The 19,954-nt window shown below is 52.7% G+C and overlaps 8 protein-coding genes across 8 annotated transcripts; 5 read left to right on the plus strand and 3 right to left on the minus strand.

Moving 5' to 3' along the window:
• Positions 1-242: 242 nt before the first annotated feature.
• On the plus strand, positions 243-1,575 carry J4E87_000835 (uncharacterized protein; the record flags this gene model as incomplete). Its single annotated transcript, XM_049372487.1, has 5 exons — positions 243-450; positions 514-595; positions 643-780; positions 827-1,294; positions 1,344-1,575. The coding sequence occupies 5 exons, from the start codon at positions 243-245 to the stop codon at positions 1,573-1,575; spliced, it is 1,128 nt and encodes a 375-aa protein (XP_049237145.1).
• Positions 1,576-7,065: 5,490 nt separating this feature from the next.
• On the plus strand, positions 7,066-8,124 carry J4E87_000836 (uncharacterized protein; the record flags this gene model as incomplete). The annotated part of the gene is made up of 4 exons (XM_049372488.1): positions 7,066-7,087; positions 7,142-7,176; positions 7,231-7,407; positions 7,471-8,124. The coding sequence occupies 4 exons, from the start codon at positions 7,066-7,068 to the stop codon at positions 8,122-8,124; spliced, it is 888 nt and encodes a 295-aa protein (XP_049237146.1).
• Positions 8,125-8,689: 565 nt separating this feature from the next.
• Positions 8,690-9,418, minus strand: J4E87_000837 (uncharacterized protein; the record flags this gene model as incomplete). The annotated part of the gene is made up of 4 exons (XM_049372489.1): positions 8,690-8,917; positions 8,975-9,243; positions 9,314-9,330; positions 9,411-9,418. 4 exons carry the CDS (start codon positions 9,416-9,418, stop codon positions 8,690-8,692), a joined length of 522 nt encoding a protein of 173 aa, XP_049237147.1.
• Positions 9,419-10,378: 960 nt separating this feature from the next.
• On the minus strand, positions 10,379-11,495 carry J4E87_000838 (uncharacterized protein; the record flags this gene model as incomplete). Its single annotated transcript, XM_049372490.1, has 2 exons — positions 10,379-11,094; positions 11,144-11,495. 2 exons carry the CDS (start codon positions 11,493-11,495, stop codon positions 10,379-10,381), a joined length of 1,068 nt encoding a protein of 355 aa, XP_049237148.1.
• A 1,145-nt stretch (positions 11,496-12,640) lies between these two features.
• On the plus strand, positions 12,641-14,449 carry J4E87_000839 (uncharacterized protein; the record flags this gene model as incomplete). The annotated part of the gene is made up of 4 exons (XM_049372491.1): positions 12,641-12,831; positions 12,881-13,709; positions 13,766-13,949; positions 13,995-14,449. The coding sequence occupies 4 exons, from the start codon at positions 12,641-12,643 to the stop codon at positions 14,447-14,449; spliced, it is 1,659 nt and encodes a 552-aa protein (XP_049237149.1).
• Positions 14,450-14,763: 314 nt separating this feature from the next.
• On the plus strand, positions 14,764-15,495 carry J4E87_000840 (uncharacterized protein; the record flags this gene model as incomplete). Its single annotated transcript, XM_049372492.1, has 1 exon — positions 14,764-15,495. The coding sequence occupies one exon, from the start codon at positions 14,764-14,766 to the stop codon at positions 15,493-15,495; it is 732 nt and encodes a 243-aa protein (XP_049237150.1).
• Positions 15,496-15,601: 106 nt separating this feature from the next.
• Positions 15,602-17,382, minus strand: J4E87_000841 (uncharacterized protein; the record flags this gene model as incomplete). Its single annotated transcript, XM_049372493.1, has 2 exons — positions 15,602-17,329; positions 17,377-17,382. The coding sequence occupies 2 exons, from the start codon at positions 17,380-17,382 to the stop codon at positions 15,602-15,604; spliced, it is 1,734 nt and encodes a 577-aa protein (XP_049237151.1).
• Positions 17,383-17,858: 476 nt separating this feature from the next.
• Positions 17,859-18,923, plus strand: J4E87_000842 (uncharacterized protein; the record flags this gene model as incomplete). Its single annotated transcript, XM_049372494.1, has 1 exon — positions 17,859-18,923. One exon carries the CDS (start codon positions 17,859-17,861, stop codon positions 18,921-18,923), a length of 1,065 nt encoding a protein of 354 aa, XP_049237152.1.
• Between the last annotated feature and the right edge of the window lie 1,031 nt (positions 18,924-19,954).

The following is a 19,954-nucleotide window of genomic DNA, read 5'->3' on the forward strand; positions in this document are numbered from 1 at the left end:
CGACACCGCTCCAACACCACACCACAGACATACGCCCCCGTCTCACCCCCAAGCAGTCTCGCCTCATCGCTAGATTGTCTCCATTGCGTGTGCACGCCGCCCATCCACCACACCCATCACATTCACCGCCCCCGAGTTCATCATGTCTTCGGTACGACGCTCCCCAACACCACGTCTCCCTCAGGCCACGATGCCGCCCTACCCACCACCACACCACCTGCCATTGACCACACCCGCTAACAATGTCTCAGGCGCTTAACAAGACGCGCAGAAAGAAGAATGTCAAGAAGGGTATCCAGTTCTGTCTGATGGTCTGTGGTGCCTCTGGTACCGGCCGGACGACCTTTGTCAACACCCTCTGCGGCAAGCAGGTGCTCGGACACAAGGAGGTCGACGACCCAACAACGGCACACGTCGAGGAGGGCGTCAAGATCAAGCCCATCACAGTCGGTACGTCGCCCCGATAAGGACCAATGGCTATCATCATCCCGTGCGGCTGCTAACAAACATTAGAACTCGACGAGGAGGGCACCCGCATCTCGCTCACCATTGTTGACACACCCGGATTTGGAGACCAGATCGACAACGAGGCCAGGTAGGCATCTTCCAGGACGTACCACAACCCACGCTTACCCTCCGCAGCTTCTCAGAGATCGTCGGCTACCTCGAGCGACAGTACGACGGCATTCTCGCAGAGGAATCGCGTATTAAGCGTAACCCCCGATTCCGCGACGACCGTGTACATGTCCTGCTCTACTTCATCACACCCACCGGTCACGGGTATGTATGCCGAGCCCCTCTGCCCGCTCCAGCTAACACATCACAGTCTCCGTGAACTCGACATTGAGCTTATGAAGCGCCTCTCACCCCGCTGCAACGTCATCCCCGTCATCGGCAAGGCTGACTCCCTCACACCCGCCGAGCTCGCCGAGTCGAAGAAGCTGGTCATGGAGGACATTGAGCACTACCGCATCCCCGTGTACAACTTCCCCTACGACATCGAGGAGGACGATGAGGACACCGTCGAGGAGAACGCCGAGCTCCGCGGCCTGATGCCCTTCGCTATCGTTGGATCCGAGGACATTGTTGAGATCAACGGCCGACGGGTACGGGCACGCCAATACCCCTGGGGTATCGTCGAGGTCGACAACCCCCGCCACTCCGACTTCCTGGCTGTGCGAAGTGCCCTCCTCCACAGCCATCTTGCCGATCTCAAGGAGATTACGCATGACTTCCTATACGAGAACTACCGTACCGAGAAGCTTAGTAAGAGTGTCGAAGGTGGTGCTGCTGCGTAAGTTTTGTCCCCGCTCTGCTACAACATCAGTACTAACATCCTACAGTGACTCGTCGATGAACCCCGAGGATCTTGCCAGCCAGTCAGTGCGCTTGAAGGAGGAGCAACTGCGACGCGAAGAGGAGAAGCTGCGCGAGATCGAAGTCAAGGTCCAGCGCGAGATCAACGAGAAGCGGCAGGAGCTCCTGGCCCGCGAGAGCCAGCTGAAGGAGATCGAGGCCCGCATGAACAGGGAACAGAGCGGCCAACTGCAAGACCACGACGCAGACGAGGCTTAGATGACGCCAACACACCTCGCTTTCAGGATCCGGCTGTTGCATCTCCTGCGGTCTTGGTCAAGCACGGGTAGCGCGCTTGCCACGGGAAACCATCGAGTCGTCAAAAGGTGTATTGATCATCAACAGCTGCGGGCGTTTGTAATAGGTGGCTTGTGCAATGCCGACACGGAAGGGACATGGTCGGATGCCGGGCTTCATTTCTTCTTATTTGGGGGCCTTTCCATCTTTTAGCCGACAGTGATAGCTCCCTTGGATCACGTCTGTGGTCACACTGTCCTCGACATGACACTGCTTCTCGTATGTTTTCTTAGCTTTTTCGATACTTATTCCCCCGCCTTTTGGTCCTTCATGTAGGAAGTAGTAATTAACATTCTAATATCACCCCGGTGGTCATAAATGGTTTTCGTCATTCGTGGTTTCCTAGTGTGTGATTGAGTATCTCGCGGTCTTGCTCCTTCCTTTCGTGACTGCCAAATTTGACCGTGGGAAGCGCGCCTTCCACACAGTGTCACTCACTCCACTATCGCGCATGCTGGGGGCCTTCCCGCAAATATGACCGTTGACGAATGCGCTGACATGGCTTTGCTCCATCCCATCGTAATTACACACCCTGAGTGTGGCTCGCGCCTTCCACACCTGGGCAGCTTCCGCACCACCAAATTCCACTCGTGTATGTTGGGGGCCTCTAATCCATCGACGATCACAGCTCTTCTCGTCTTCTCAACACAACGCCCACACTTGCTTTGTTTTGTGCGCCTTCATGTACACTTACGACACCACAACTGTCGACTTACGCCACATCGCAACGTTTTGTATACCCAAAATACGCTAGATTAACTTGCTGTTTCTTCACCGATCGGTCTCGCGAATGCCGGGGGCGGTGGTGGAGGGGTGGTCGTGGAAATTTCGCTCTCTAGACATTATGTGCATTGTTGTGTGGAATGTGTGGAATGGGTTCACCGATCAGTTTCGCGAATGCCGTTGACCCCGGCCCGGCAGATTCTCACCGCGCGCTCAAGTTGACGAGACGTTATTTTCAAGCGAGCAGTATTTGGGGGCGGCACCGCGAGACGCGCAATCATCGCTGGTGGCAGTGGCAAGTACAGCAGTAACCTGTTGCGTTCAATGGGCACCCACACTCGATACACGATTCCATCCGTACAGACTCTCTACTGCGCTCTGGATACCTACACCACACCTACTTCTCTCTCCCGCTCTATCGTACAGTTTGCAACCGCTACAATAGCGCTCATCACATATTCCTTACGTCCAATGGTCCAGTCGGATTAATCATCACAGTCACAAGAACGAAGCCAGCCCAGCAATCGTTACACACTCATCTAATTAATGACAGTGGAAGAGACAAGAGTGAGGGTGATGAGGATACTACCGACGATCTGGACAACACCAAAAGACTTCGTTGCGAAGATCGCTGTCTTGCTGGCCGATCTCAGTGAACGCTGAGTTGAGAGAGTGAAGCCATCCGCTTTACGCCCAGGCTCACCGAGCACAGTGACTCCATCAAGAGCCAATGACGAAATAGCCTGCAGCTCTTGCATGCATCAATCCACTCAACACTGATTTCGCCTGCGCGAATTGCAATCTGGCCTACGGGTCTGGTGTCTCAAGGTGGGCGATGATAGGACCTCTCGTATACTAACTTTCACGGAGGGATTAACTGCGCACACACTGCTACATACATCCTGCAGTGCGAATATGCCTCGCCTCCGCCGTTGCCGACAGAATTCTCACGGAGAAGACCGCAAGAAGCAACTACTGCAGTCAGCTCTAGGCCTTTACCCCAGGTCTTTCGTCCACCAAGCGATCTTCCCGCACCGGTCAAATACTGCACGTCATGGTAGCGGATCGTTTCGACCCATTTCATCCTGTCTGATCGGTCTACTCTGCAAGTGCCGATGCGGCTTGTTCTCATGCTTTTCCCGTCGGCTTTTAGTCTTGCAGAACTACTCACCGGTCACATCGCGCACAAGACGACATCAGGCATCATTCTCTTGGAAGGATCTGCCAGCGGATAAGACGACCATGACAAAGACATGATGTTGATGACCATAACAATGGGTATTGATACAACTCACTGCAGTAGTCTTCATATACGGCCGCACACTAAACGATCAAGAGTCGCCCGTGCTCGTCGGAACGGCACCCTATCTACAGAGATTCATCGCTTTTACATTTGAAGGTGGGGATAAATCAGGGGTTAGCTTGCCGTCCATTAGCGTTATACTGGCTTTATCCCTGGTGCTTCGCGGATTGGCAAACACCACGGCACAGCGGCAAAGCGAACGCGAAAGTACGCACGCGTCGGAGCTTCGACATTGATTAAGGCAAGTCTCGGGGCCATACTCCTCCAGCCATCTCCTGCCAGTTTGAACATGTCGATCCTGATCACGTCAACGGCCTAAAACCTGGCCGAACGTACGTCTTCAGATCCCAAGATGGTCCAGGGACTGGCGTACTCCCCACACAGTGGGTATATCGGCCCGCTTCTCGCCAGATTCATCTGGTCTGGCCTTTCATGCTTCCCTTGCGTATCGGACCACGATGCCTTCAAGATAGATGATCTTTGACAAATCCCTCAGCCAGACATGAACAACCCGGTATCAGGCCCTTTCAGCGTCGGTCCGCTTGCACATTTTCGTATGCGACATCGGCATACCGAACGTCGCCGACACGCCATGTTCTATGCGTCTCTTCACCGTTCAGATCCCAGGATGGTCAGGATGTCAGACTCGTGGCTCGATGACATTGGCTTCATTGAACGGAGTACGCCCGGCCGGTACTCTGTCTCGTGTGGGTCCAGGAGCAAAGCCGAAGCGCAACTATCCGTCCACGTCTCGGTGCCAGTCATCAATACAGATGGGTGCAGCCGATGCGAATATGGCTAACCGTCGCTGCATCATGCCGGAGATCGCCCCGATATGGATTCCTTCGTTCGTTTTCGCAGAAGATGGTATCATTGAGGCGAGGTGAAAGCGTGCAGATGCGTGAGACACGCAGACGTCCTGGTCTATTATGCAATGCCGTCCCAGGAACATATCCTGCATGTGGTCCTGGATCGAATAAACGCCACAGCCAAGTGGCGGCAACGGCGGCGGGGAACCTTCACACGTACCAAGTGCCAACACAAAGTCGACGCGTTATCTCCTCCTCGTACACGCGGAATACAGCGCAAAGAATGTGTTCTCGACCGGCATACATAACCGACAGCTTTGTGTATGAAACGTATGAACCGAAGTTCGTCGATCGGTAGAGCGTTTGGTTCTCTGGCTTGCGTGCATGGCGCACGCCCCTAACCCCACCTTTTCCCAACGGTTCCACTTTTTGACCTGATCCGGCTGGAGATGTACAACCATTATCATCATAACCGCGCAGTGCGCGGCTGTCGTTATTGTGCTCGGATGTCGACGCAATGACTCAAAATATTCTTTGGGACCGAGGCGGCGATTTGCCGGTTCAGCTGGCTACTAACGACCCACTGCCTATCAGCTGCCGCGAAAGCTGCGAACTCTATCGTCCCTCGCGACACGCCTTCCCGGCTGTGCTACTGAGCAGAGCAGCATGTGCACTCCTTTTGTGCCGCGTCTGCAACAGCGTTGAGCGTGTAGTAGCTGGCTAGTTGACCTTACATGTCGGCCACCACTTATTCATCATCAGCTACTGCAGACTGCTGCGAGGCGCCAGGAACCGAGGACTAGACACACGCTCGGATGGGGAAAGCAGAGCCTCCTACTAGCTGAATCCAGTTGTACTGTATACAGGATCGAATCATAAATCCGGTTGACGCCATCTTATGCAGGCGGGGTCCCACCGGCGTGGTTCGGGAATGCCAGGTGATGCAGGTCTCAACACAGCCGCCAACCGCACGTCAGCTACCCACCTTCAGAGTTTTCAGGAACGTCCGTCAGTGTGCAGGAATGCACAGTATGTAGCCGGGCACGCGCTCGCCGAGCTCACCGGAGGATCGAGGTCACCTCATCAAAACGAAGATTGACGGACTGTCCTTGAGGCCAGTCAGGATTGATGTTCGCGTGAGCCGCTTGGAGCGCGGCGGTAGTCTACGCACGACCACATCCGGAAATACATCTACAAGGTTATTCATTGGATGCAGATTAACTTTACCCTCTTCGATGTGCATTACTCCGTAGTCTACAGAACTGTCCCGGCTGTGAGCGATTGGGTTTACCAAGTGGCCACCAGGTGTTCTTTCTTCGTCGCTCAATGCAGGGACCCAGCATCCGACCGAGCCTTGTATGCATGCAATACCGGGGGCTTTCGTCACCCACCCCCTTCAACGTCTGCATCGAGATGGAGTGGGACCCATTTCCTCATATGAGGATAGATGCGTTCAGCGAAAAGTCTAGACTCGCCAATCGGATTGCAGATCGGCTGGGGAAGGAAAAGTATCCCTGTATACGCTAGCTCAGCCACTCACCTCTTACCGAGTCTGAACGGAGTCGCTCTTCAGCGCCGGGTGCAGGGGCATGACTTCCCCGAAAGCTGAAATCTCACTAGCTGCCTAGTCTAAATCGTTCTATCCAAGGCCATTGTGCACTGGTATGACCAGCCGACTTATTCTTGCACGCGACTGCGGCGGTAGAGCTAGTAAAATGGGACCCTCTGACAGTTCCGTCATCACGCACAACATGTTGCCTGGTGTGAGCGGGTACCACTTTCGCCTTCACCTGGGTGCCGGTGCTGGCGTAACCGACTGCTCTGTCATTAGTTGGAAACTTTCTTTTGTACAACCCTCCCGCTTCCTCATCCTACCATTGGTGAAGTCGTTTAGCTACTTCTTCCTCCTTTACTCGAACCAGGTACCAGAGCGATAGTACATACTACACCTGGTGCGACGTGAAACGCCACCAGATCACGTAAACTCACGTCTCTACACTTCCTTTTAGTTGGCTTCTTAATCGTACATCTTGTCTCACCTGGGCCTCTCTTTTCACCATCATCCATCTTTCCACCCACTGAGCCTTACACCTCTTCACCACTTCTTATCATCCAAGACGTAGTGAGAGCACTCTTGCAAAGCCATGGACAGACCGCAAGTTTCGATACCACCCGTGAGTAGTACCATCAATATCGCATACAGCTCCAACATACTGACTCCAAACGCTAGGCTGCGAATATCCTTGGTGTAGGTTTCTCTGCTCCACCCACGTTTTTGACTTGAGTCATGATACTGACATACGATCTGGTTCTCTAGACGCTCGGCACTGGTGAGTACCTCCGAACGTTTCGTGGCTAAGGGCTATGCTAACTTGAGTAAAGTGTATGCAACCCCACGTCAAGCCCTTGACCCCACGAAGCACTTGCTAACAAAGGTCCGAATGCAGCTGCTGGTGTATACAAATCATTCCACAGTAAGTGTCACACGCAACAACATTGCACATGGCAGTCCGCTGACCTTACCGAAGAATATGGACCAACTGGCGGCGGAAGAGCACCGAAGGTCTTCCAGGCACCATGCTGATACTCTGGTCAATTTGTGCGACACCCCAAATGGACGAGCCTGGCCGACTCAGCTAACCATAGGATGCAGGCGGCGTACCGTTTGGTGTATATGCGATTGTTCAGGTATGCCATCACCCACCGCACAGTCTATCTCACCTTTTACTTACGTGTGATTAGAACTTCAACTTCGCCCTCCAATTCCAACCTCAAGCTTTCGCCAGTCTGACCCTAATCGCATGGGGCCAAACACTCTACTACCACAACAAATGGCGGGTCTGGACAGCTACTCTGGCGACCATCGCTCTTGCAGCTAGCTTCGGTATCATGGAACTTATCCTCATTCTTACACTGCGCGTAAGTCAACCACACGCTACAAATCACCATCTTGTAGAAAACTACTAACGAAATACCGTACAGGGTCCATACAGCCGCGGTGTCGAATGGCCCATGATGCTAATGGCCATCTCCGCATCTGTCATCCAAGTCATCGGTCTAATCCCGCCATACTTCGAGCTCGCCAAGCGCAACGGCCGCGTCATCGGCATCGACTTCTGGTTCCTCACCATCGACTACCTCGGCGCCTTCTTCTCGCTCATGGCCGTCGTCGCGCAGCAATGGTTCGATGCTCTCGGCGCCAGTCTATACATCGCCTGCATGGTCCTCGAGACTGGCATCTTTGCCAGCCAAGCGGTCTGGCTATGGCGTGTGAGACATGTGCGCAAGGAAGCTAAGAAGGCGGGCAAGACGTATGATGAATACGTTGCTGAGAACAGCGGCAAGAAGCTGCCGAGGTGTGGGAGTGAGGAGACGTTTGTTGATGTTGAGATGGGGTGTGAGAAGAAGACGACGATTGGAGGTGGAGAGTACGATGCTGGTACGGTTGAGAAGGCGGCCGAGAAACCTTCCACGACCCAAGAGGAACATATCGATGCCACCGAGGCGACTGCGACTCCTGCATCGACGTCGACTACCACATTAACGCCCATATTCACTTCGATGACAACAGCGCCATCACCCGACACACTCCAGGCCCCCCCTGCTGCCGTCCTAAAAAACGACACGTCCGGTTGAACCCCTCATTCCACATCTCCCTTTTCTTTCGGATAATCTGCACGGCGTTGCACCTACCTCTTCCGACTTCTTCATGTCCTGTACGATACCTCACGATGGCGATCACGGCGTACCATCTTTCCTTTCCTTTCTTTCCTCAATATGGCGACGATGGTAAAAAGCTCTTCCCACTCCTCCTCTGGTAGGAGGTCAAGAGCTCGTTTCCTTACAAAAAGTTGAAAACAACTTGGGTGGCTATCTGCTATGGGTTTTTGGAGTTATTTGGGGACGAGGATGGGTCAAACTGCGGACAGGTGTGCGTTGGCATGGCATGGCTTGTACGAGTAGGAGTTTAAAACTAATAATATGGTTGCTCTGACAGTGCGGACTTTGGTTGCGACACAGTGAAGCCAAGGCTTACAATCGACACGTGATCTGACAATGCGCGATAGTCACACGGGCTAGTGGAATGTCTTTGCTGGTATGGTATTGGAGTGCCTGTTTATCTGACTACAGTTTGCTACTCTCTTTACTACATTTCCTCCCCCCATCAAATGATACCAAGCGTGATGATCAACGAAACTTGCTACTCATCATCCATTTGAGCCTTGCCTCGCTGTTCCTTATTCTCAGGACCAGGTCGCTTAGTCGACACAGTACCCTTGAGCTTCGCAGTCTCCGCCACACCCTCACCCTTCTTGCTCATCTCTCCTTGCTTGGAAATCTGGGAGCTGTGGTGAGTATCTCCATTCGACAAACCCTCTTGCTTTCCAGACATGTAGTTGAAGCTTCTGGGCTTTCCGCGGGGATCGGCCTGTGGTGTTACTTAGCAATCAAGAAGTAGACAAAAAAGGTGACATCTTGTACGAACCGGGTCGGCTACATGTGAAGGTGCAGCCCCGTGACCCATAGCCTTCGGACCCAACTCTTCATTTGGGTCCGGCCTGCCGGCACCAGGTGCGCTGGGATCGCCTTTCATAGTGATCTTGTGGCTGCGCATGTTTTCCTCGTTCTCGCCAGCCATCTTGCCCGGCATAGTTGGATGCGGCTGGAGATTGGCCGCGAGGTTCTGCTTTGACGACGGACGCAGATCTGAATTTATAGCGAAATAAAGACCGCCGGTGAAGGCCATGGCTACACCTGCGAACTTACTAAAGGATACGCGTTATAGGAGGATCGGGATGAGAGTTGCGGTGGCATCAGAACGTACAATGTGAAATCGCTATTCTGCACCTTGGGGATGATGGGCTCGCTGGCATACTGCCTGCTCTGGGCGCCATTCCGCAGTGGATGAGGCCTAGCGCTACGAGAACATTTCGAGCCCGGTATAGTGCCTGTAGCAGAGGCGACTCGCGGCTTTGTAAAGCGAAGTAGCGGCATATTGAATCACATAGATGTGTATACTAGGTGTAATTGAGTGTGGAGGGATGATTGGTAGTTTGTTTCCATCTCCCATGATATTTAGACATTTGGTGCTAGGCCAACATCAGGTTCCAAGGTTATCGTCAATGCGCGCGAGATGATGCGTCATCGATTCATCGGAGCCATCTCCGGGGTATGAGTGTCGTGTTCAGAGATGGAAAAAGCAGTACGTGCGCCATGGAATGCATGAGAACGCGTTTCATCAGAGTTGCATGGAAGGATGACGTCTTTGCGGGGTGCGGGCGCGTGTCTGGGGAATTGGAAACTGCGGTTCTGGCTAGCGTGGTGAATACGTCATGTTTCGTTCGCGATGACCCATCAGCGACGAGCGGATTACAACTACTAAAGATACATGCTATGTCTATACGCAACGGCTATCCCAGCTGTCAGAATGCACACGTTCAAGTGACATGTTCCGATTAGTGGTAAGGTGTCCAATGAGCGATCTAGGCAGTGAATCTCGTAAGCGAGCTAAGGAGTCCTTCCACACGACGCGTATGAACATCCTTCAACGACGACAAAAAACCATGCACTCGCCTTAAACGTCTCAATATGACGACAGGCCTTTTCATGGCTGCGCGTTCAATGCAGGCGGATCTAGAACCATTGCAACAGCGGCTCATTCGTACGACGCTCAAGACACAACCTCACGCGGACAATACGACCACGGTTCTCGACCCACGGTTCTCGTCCACGGCGCGATAATCCGCCAACGCATACGGAGTGCCAAGCCTTGACGTGTATCTTCATTCCATATATTGTAGAGACACTCTTTTGTGCGAAAGTCTCTACGGCTTCTGATCAGCGTCCGAAATGAACACAGTTATATCCAAATTCCGCTTGCCATGGGCCGCTATACGAACACCAGGAAGCTAACAGCTGACGCCATCCTAATAGCCCACCAAATACGCCCAGCAACCAGATCTTGAAGGCCGCGCGAGGCATTGGGTACCGGCGAGCCTGGCGACGACTCTACCGAGCATACATCTCCTTCAGGATTAGTACTGGCGCTAGCACTCGTATTGAAGAGCAGCTCAACCCATTGGATATCGAACCAGGCCTCTTGCCCGGTATCCATACGCCCCGAAAATATGCCTCCGTTACTCCATAGACTGAGGATAATCATGCTCTCTGCATCCGGTACGTTAACTTCCGTGTCAGCTGATTGCGCACCGTTCATGTACCACGCGCTCTTCCCGGGTACCCAGTCCAGCCTATAGTTGTTCCAGTCCGAGGTAGGTTGGTAGTCTTCCATTGACACATTGAAGGTTGCACCATCAATGGGTGCATCAGTGTCGGGGTCGGTTGTGGGCTGGTTAGAGTAGTGCACTTCGTCAGCCTTTAACCCGGTTGGTATCTCTATATCCGACTCGGACGTGTCATCATGGTATGTGAAGAAAGCCGCGACTGCGCCGCTGGCTCCATTGATGCGTGCGGACATGCGGATAGAGGCGTAGGTGACATTGTATTCCGCAAAGTCTAGTTCAGCAGCCACCTGGCTTCCATCGGAGAGTCTTGTCGTGTGCAAGGTCAGATACGTAGAATCCTGCGACGCGTCGGTATTCTTGCCTGTGAGTGGTTAGTAGTTGGTAGAAACAGAAAGGTGACTTCAACTTACTGATTGATATACGAGACGGTTTATAGTACATATCCACCGTATCGTCCCTTGGCGACGGTCTATACCAATCTCTCGCATTCCAGCCCGAAACCCAAGGAGCAGCCTGGATGATCTTGGACTGGCCGCTGGCTGCTTCCATGTCCGTGTGACCCTCTCCGTACGACGAAGCAGAAGCCGCATCGCCGTCGATGTCATCATGAAGCTGCCTAAAGTCGTAGAAGCGATGGAAGTCGTACGTTGATGCCGTCGAGCCATTGGTGGAGAACCGAGTACATTCTGCAGCGGCCTGAGCGAAGAGAGAAGATGCAGCGAAAACCAAGAAAAGGGCTGAGCTGTAAAACATGACAAACATCGAAGGTAAGCGCTTGGGATCACAGTAGAGTAGATCTGCAGTCGTCACGACATAGTAGTCGGACCAGCTTACACTACATACGTGCAGAGGTTGCCCTTTCGTGATCTTGCGGTGTGGATGTCACCTGGATAGGCGCGGGAGCGAGACATTGACAGTAAAGGCGTTTAATGTTTCAAATTCGACTTCTGGCGTTCCCTCTAGGGCGCTTCGACGTCAGCGTGCGGTATCGCAGGGCAGTATTGCTGTTCAGAGCCGGTGCATAACAAGACGAGAAGGTACGAATGAGGCGTGCAGAGTTTTGTGGCTGGGTCGTGGCGCCCACTTGTCGAGTTCTCCTGTGGGTACTAGCCACCTTGTCGCTAGGTACCGTTCTTGAAACATAATATTACGTTTCTGCTGTTAAACATCGCTGCTAGTCGCGAAGGCCAGACGCGTCGATGGGACGCGTCTAACCTCCGAAGGCTTCGCGACGCGTCTGGAAACGGAAAAGCCAGCTAGCACTGATTCGAGCTAGCGCAAACACCGACCACCGGCCATTCTTCCTGCAGTCGTTCACGTCATCACCGTCACCACCGCTCGAACGCCAGGAGCAACAACAGCTTTGTTGTACAATACATCGCGAGATGAGACGCTCGCACTTTCTTAGCGAACTGATTGGCTCGCTTCTCGGCGCTCTATTACAACCGTTCATCATCGGTCTCGCGCGTTGATGTGCCGACGAATAACCCCGCCGCTACTCCACCAAAGATGTGTTTCGGCAGTCATTCTGAGTCCGAAAGGCTGAGGCTTACTTGCAGTCACAATATCAAGTGACGCCTCTGCGTATCGCACGCTCCAGCTACTATAGCTGCAAGAGATGCGCATTTTGTCTGTTGTCAGACACACCACTCATCCTGGATTTTGCCTATCACAGAGCTCAAGGCAGCATTGTAGGCATCGATAATCAGCGTTTCTGTAAGCGGATCGGATGTTTCTTGCGCCTCCGACCGGTTCGACGGGCCTGGTCCCCACTTCCCGGTAGATACAAGGCTGTCTAGAAATGGTATTGTTCCGCGCGTCGCCTGCGTACACCGTCGGTGTCTTATATATCTCGTGCCTGTCTTCGCGGTTCCTCGATAGCGTGACAGAACCATCGAACAGCAAACATGACTTCACAACAGCAGGCGCCGCAGACCTTCACATTTCACCATGCCGACCTAGGCCCCATGACAGGCATCGTCACGCCCGACAACGTTGTTCAGTTTCGCGCCGTACCATACGCCACCATCCCCGCTCGCTTCAAGCGGTCTGTTCTCTCAGATACGCTTGCGGGCAAGAAAGACTTCACGGAACATGGGTATGACTTACCTTAATGCTTCCCTGGCAAGAGAAGCTAATGCCCTCAGCTATGCATGCCCTCAAGTCTTTAACATTGACGCGGTGGGCGGCGGTAACTTCCCTGATGAAAAGTTTCCACACTCAACGGACGAGTTGAAATGTGCTATCCTTCAGGTGAATGTACCGCTTTCGTGCCTCAAGCAGCAGCCACCCTCTTCAAGACTACCTGTATCGGTCTACATCCATGGGGGAGGCTTCGTGCTCGGGAAGATTGACGAGCAGCACAACACATCTCTCATGGTCGAGCAGTCGATCCTCGACGGCCAACCCATCATCTCCGCGAGCATACAATATCGTTTGGGGGCGCTTGGCTATCTACATAGTCCGGAGGCTGGAAATGCAAATCTTGCACTGAACGATCAACGAAATGCGCTTCTCTGGATCCAAAAGTTCATCGAGGGCTTTGGAGGAGACAAGAAGAAGGTTACTGCCTTTGGAGAGTCCGCTGGCTCCATGTCAATTTGCGCCCACATGCTACGCCAACCTCCGTCTTCGGGTCCGCTGTTCCAGAGAGCGATTCTCATGTCTGGCATTATGGGGCCAACGACAGCACCGCTATCACCCGAAAGCGCAAGCGAGACATACAACAGCTTCTTGAGAAGAGTTGGAATCGAAGAAGAAGGCGAGGCAGGTCTGAAGAAATTACGTCAAGTGGACGTAGAAAAGATTGTCGAAGAATCCGCCGAGCATCGAGCAGCTGGTAATATGTGGCTTTCTGTTCAAGATTCAGAATGGTTTGGTGATGAAGCGGGCTCTGTGACATGGGACCGCTTTCCTGAGTTGCTTGGCAAATGCGAGTGGGTCAACGAGATCATTCTGGGAACTACAGGCTTTGAGGTAAGTCGATCCTTCTCAATCATACGTCCAAACCGAGATCTTACTCAGACATACAGGGCGTCACGTTGATGTCAGCAATTACTGCTGTCAGCCCGGACGCTTTCCTCAAAGGCATCGCAAAGCAGCTAGGCGAGAAAAGTGCGGACCTCATCGAGCAAGCTTACGGCATCTCGCCGGGAATGGACAAGAACATATTCATAACTGCAGGCGCACGTTGGGTAGGCGACGTCGTTTTTGATGGTGAGACATTCCGCATTATGTTGTGTGCATAGCTGATAGTTGTAGCGCCGACTCACTACTTAGCTCAGTATCTCACCCAGCATACGAATAAGAAGGTCTATCGGTACGTATTCGACGTCCGCAATCCTTTCGCTACCAGTCCCTTCTGGCAGCAAGCGCATCACTGGGTCGACGTGTACTACGTGTTCAAGACGTACCAATTCCGCTACCCGTCACAAAGACTCAAGGACATCTCTACCCAGCACGCACGAACCTGGAACAGCTTCGCGAATGGAGAAACGCCGTGGAAAGAATACAAATATACCGGCAAAGGCGACGAAGTGGTGATGGTGGCAGATGAGAGGGATGGCTGGGTGCAAAGGACTGTTGAAGAGCACGAGAAAGTGGTGGACAACAGCTGGCGGAGGTGTGAGGCGTTGGTGGAGAGCTGGGACAGTATGCGCGGGAAGCATTTCTCGCCTTTCCAAATCGAGCCAATGAAGGCGAACAAGATAGCCTAGATTAGATGATAAGGATATCATCTCACGTCAACCTAGGGAAAAAGTGAACCCCCTGGGGTCTACATCGATGTTAGCACACCCACTTTGCATGTAGTCATGTTAATGTAGTCTGCAGACCTGTTCAGGTTTTCCCTTGTATGAGGTGACCCGGTGCTTCTCCATCATTTTGAGTCATATTGCGCTAGGCTGGATTACACTTAGTGGCTTCTTCTTGCGGCGGAAGACCCTCCGAGTCATCTCTTCTATCATCTTTCCAAGTGTACAAGTATCCGCAAGACTGTCCATGCATCTCATCAAACCTTGCACACCTCAAGATGACTTCTCAACAGTCCTCAACACCATTTTCGCGGTTCGCCCTCGTCACACCTCGACTCATCATTGTACCCACGCCATTGGCTATCTCAATCCCATCTTATGTCACTCTTTTCGCGAACCTCCTCGCAGATACCTCATTCTGCGAGATGGGCTTTGGCGAAAAGTTTCCCGTAGTGAAGCGCACGCAAGAAGAAATGCATAAGTCGATCGCTACACGAGATATTGCGCAGTGTTGGGAGAAGAGAGGATTGGGCACTTTTGCAGTTGGCTGGCGACCGAAAGAGCAAGTCAGCGATGATATGGGTCGGTCTTTGAAGGATGCCAGTGAGAAGGTCTGGATCATCGATGGAGATGAGATGGATAACGTGTGCCAAATACTCGGCGACATCGAATGGCTAGGTTATGCAGGCGTACGAGATGCTACCACAACCTCTCTACCCCCACGCGACGAGTTGGACGATCCATTACCACCATGGGAAGAGATGGTCGAAATGCTCTACGGTGTTGCGCCGGCGTATTGGGGTCAGGGTGTAGCTCGCGAGGCTGCAGAAGCGGTCATGCAGTGGGCGGCGGCGGAGAAGGGTGTAAAGAGGTTCATCGCCGAGACGGAAAAGCCCAATGCGAGAAGTGGTAGAGTGTTGGAGAAGATGGGGTTTAGGAAGAGTGGTACTAAGTATTGGAAAAATGAAGATGAATTTGAGTGGGAGAGGGATGCTAAGAGTCTTGAGTAGGCAGGTTTATGCTCTGGACACATATTCTGGAGCGGTTACGAGCATCATGATAGCACTCGAATGTTTCCAGACAGATTCATTGTACCCTACTCTATGCGATGCCTTCTCAAACTTTGTCGCCAAAGAGACTTGGCAAAAGGCCTAGGTCTTGCTCTGCCTGCACTGGTGCAAGCAAAGCCTTCGCTTTCTTCGCCTTGCACATATCTTCTACTTCTTTCTCATCTGTCTCATCTAGCTCCACGAGTATTCCTAGTCCATACCAGTCAATTTCAGGAGGGTGTAGGATCACCTGAATGTGCCGCTCTTGTCGAACCAGAATGCCCTTCATCAACCACTTCCCCACGCCGACAAGGACGTCCCAGTCACTTGGACTACGCTGCCATTCAAGACTTTCATAAAAACCTCTCATGCGAATCTGCTTCAGACTCTCACAATTGATCAAAGCGCGGAGTGCGAACCTATCTAGTAGCGCGTCTACAGACCGCGGGCTGCTCAAGCCGGTTGAAGAGTCAAAGCAGAAGAGCTCTTCGATATAAATTGTCCACTCAATTTCTCGGAGAGAAGTACAGGCAAGCGCGAGCTCCACCATAGGGCTTTTTGTATAGGGTGACGACTGAGAGTCGTGGCACAGATGCTCAAGACAAAAGGCTAGGTGCTTCACTGCACGCAGACCGTCACCACGAGGAATTGCAGCCAGAATGTCGTAGAACCACGCACCGCCGTCGCCGCCACCCTTCTCGAGGTTGAGAACAATCTGCTGCGTGCGTTCCAGCATGAAGACAACGATCTCGCCCTGCAACTGCCCGCATGTGAGACTCAAAGCCGCGTACCAACGTCCGACATCGTTGTAAGCTTGTCCGATTGGGGTCAGAGTCTTCTGGCTATGTTTGCAAACGGTCAGCGACTGATAGTTCCAGATACAACATGCCCAGATATCACAGCTGGAGAGGAAAACAGCGCCGTTTCCGGAGAGATAGTGGTGGTAAACGATCTTTCGAATCTCAGCCGGCAATCGGAAAAAGTGGGGAAAGTATGGTGGTGGCTCGTAGGATAAAAATCCCGTCACTGCTGCAGCGATGTCCTTGAATTCTGTCCACTCGATCCGTTCAATGCCGTTCTCGTAGTGTAGCCATTCCACGACAGGACCAGAGAATTCCCGAAAAGCTGCCACTTTTGCATCCGGCCAGATATCGTAGTCGTTGGTGAAAGCCAAGTACTTTTCTACTCTTTCTGCGAGATCCTGGAACGCCAACCGGTCGATGGGTATTAGGTCGTTCGTCGTTTGGTGCATATATGTCACCGCGGTCGGGACATCGCGTGAAGCAAGAATGTCAATGGAGCCGTGGTCGTCATAAAGAAAACCGCAGGAACAGTGTCCGTCCCACATATGCGCACAGAATCGTGCACACTCGAAGTCGAATACATCATACCAGCCCGTCATATGGCGAAAGACAGCGTCGCCGAGCGAACCATACCCCATGTGTTCGTAAAGCTGTACCAGAGTTCTGGACATGTACTGTTGATGGTACGGCATGAATGGGTCAAAGCGACATTCGCGGTTGTCCTTGAGGTATGACATGCTTGCCTTCGCTATCTTGGTGAACTCCTTATCTGCGGATGTTCTGCGGAGAGATGTCTCGTAACGTAGATACCAAAGACCTGCAGAAGAAATATAGCGGAAAGCTTTCGTGAGGTCTTCGTAGAATGGGTCCACAGATAGGTTGGAGCTCTCACTATGTTGGGCGAGCGAATCACTCAGCGCATCGTTCGGTGTGGTGTGTAGAACGGGTTCGGTCTCGTATTCCATGGTGTGTCCAACGCCCTCGAGAAGATCCTGAAAAGCCTCGAGAAGTGAGTGGTCATCGGATTGGTCCACGCAACCGTCATGATCTGTGGCTCTTGCGACAAGGAGCATGTACTCGGAAGAAATAGCGTCCTGTCACCATAGATTAGTAAAGTAGACGAAGAAGTTTGAGACCAATACAAACTTCAACCTCGTAATGTATACACTTCGGCATATCGGATTGTCAATCCCGAGTTGAGAGTAGCGACTCGTTGAGCGAGAACAATGCAGTAAGTGGATATGGTGATAGACATGACGTTGGAGGGGACTGAGCACTGACCATTCGGTTTAGGCAGCAGGGTACCTACCTAGGTATGTCAATCCGCAGCCGTTCGAGTGAATTTACCTAGACACCAGGTCTGCAAGCAGAAAGACATCACGTGACGTGTACAATCTTGCCCAGGTGGCGTGTAAGTAGGGCGTCAGGCAACCCGCGCGGGGGGACCAAGGCCTCCATGCTATCATATCAGTCACCGACAACTCGAGACTACAAGAGAAGTAGACACTTCGCAACGCAACAATGACAGAGGCTAACCTCATTCCCGAAGTCGTCAGTCATGAAGCGGCACCCGTCCATGAGCCAAAGTTCACCAAGTTCCTCATTTTACCCGCCGAGCTACGTCTCAAGATCTTCGCAGCCTACTTGCAACTCGAGACAGCGCACAATGACTCAACGCTGGCGAATCATGGCCACCTCAGATACCGTAAGCCTTGTTGCGACGTCTTCGAGGCCTACTTGGAGAATGCGCGCAACGCCTCGAGTCTAGCAAAGCATCTCCACGTCGACAATTACAATAACCCATGTTGCACGTGGCGCTGGCCAGACGACCTCATCATCTGCGATCGAGAGGCTGACAACGAGCTGACGACCGCGATAGTCGCGCCCTGGCTCCCTGCTCTCGCCTTTGCAAACAAGCAGCTCTTGAGCGAAGTCACTCTCTTCATGCTTACAACAACCGAATGGTTCGACTTCAAGTACGATGCAAAGAAGCCCTTCAAAATCGCCCGCTGGTTCGCAGACTACCTTTCCACGTTCCCCACGGTCACGATCGATGGCGTAGCTACCACCCAGGGATTCGCAGCCATCAAGCGCATCAACTTCCCCCACGTAAAGTACATACCGTATACCCGGGCCAACTATGATATCGACGGCAACCTCGACATCCCTCTAATGCTCAAGTGCACCCAGCTCGACACCATCGCCATGTCATTCCACTGGATTCAGCTCGTCGATAGAGCGTACACACAATACCAGAGACCTCGCGAACTAGAAGGTTTTCTGGATGCCTTCGGATTCAGACCGATGCTTGAGCATCGCGGGGTCAAAAAAGTGTATCTTGAAGGTGTGAATCATCTTCAGGGAGGGGAGGCGCGGTTGGCTTGTCTGTATAAGTTTGGCGAGTGGCTTGTCAAGGGGTATAGGAAGCGGGGGAGGGAGGTGGGTGTTCATGTCAGTGAGCGACGCCAGCGGTTTGACGGGAGGACCGTTGGGCCGAAGCTTGTTGTGGAGGACAGTGAGGAGGAAGAGGAGGCACCTAAGGTCAACCGGAAGTCTGGGAAGAGCAGGAGTGGAAGAGGTGGTTGAGCATCTCTTGCTTAGACTGCTAGTTGACCTATCGCACGGTTGGAACCAAATGGATCGGTCGGATCTCCCAGCCCATTGCACTGCAATCTCTAGCGTGTACGAGGAATAGGTAAGGCTGAACGTCGCAGCAGTTGCGACCAAGGGTCTGGAGACATAATATGCGATGAACAGAAAAAGACGACCATTGCAGATCGCTCTCCACTGTCCAAGTGATATTGGTTCCATAGTATTGTAGTGATGGAGTAGCTCAAGCGTTCGAAAGTAGCCTTCTGAGCAGGCGTAAAGAACTTGCGATTGGCAGCGGGCGGCCAACACCGGGGTCATATTGCGACGAGACATGATCAAATGAAAGCTCATCGAGCCAGACACACAAATCTGCTCGTTGCCATCGTGCTCGTTATCCGCAAGTTGAAGCGACCTGATCCAGCGATGTTCTCGTCTTTTTTTCGTGTTCTCGTCATGCGCAAACGCTTCAAAGATCGCGACCCGCCGGCTATCCACCGCCCCTGACCCAGCCTGATTCGGCCGCCATTTTCGCCGTGGTACAGTCTCCGCAAAACCACCACAACAACCATTCACACGCGTCACAGTAGTAAAATCCGCCCGCACGCACATCGCAGGCCGAACGCTATGATCCCACACCGAACACGCACCCTCAGAAATTTCACTCCCAGCCCCCACGATAGGCCCTGCCGGCCAACACCGGCCACACACAGTGGATCTTGTGAAAAATCCTTCTCCCAAAACCGCCTACGCATCACGTGCCCCCCTGGCCCGCGCACCCCTCCCTCTGCCTATATAAACCGCCCTCCCTCCGTCCCTCCTTCTGCTCATCATGTCGATCATACTTCATAGAATCTCTAATAGTATGCATCCTCTTCTGAGTTACTCTAAGTAGCCACAGAATCTCCACCCTGGTTGATGACTATCAGCCTCGATGTCCTGGAGTGAGGCTTTTTTTACGTGGTGCTTCGGCGCTCGTGGCGATGATCTTCAGCCGACTGGTTTGCGACTTCGTGTTGCGCTGGGAG

This window comes from Alternaria ethzedia, assembly GCF_023757985.1.
Source record: "Alternaria ethzedia strain BMP 0044 chromosome Unknown scaffold_2, whole genome shotgun sequence".
NCBI classification, from domain to species: domain Eukaryota; kingdom Fungi; phylum Ascomycota; class Dothideomycetes; order Pleosporales; family Pleosporaceae; genus Alternaria; species Alternaria ethzedia.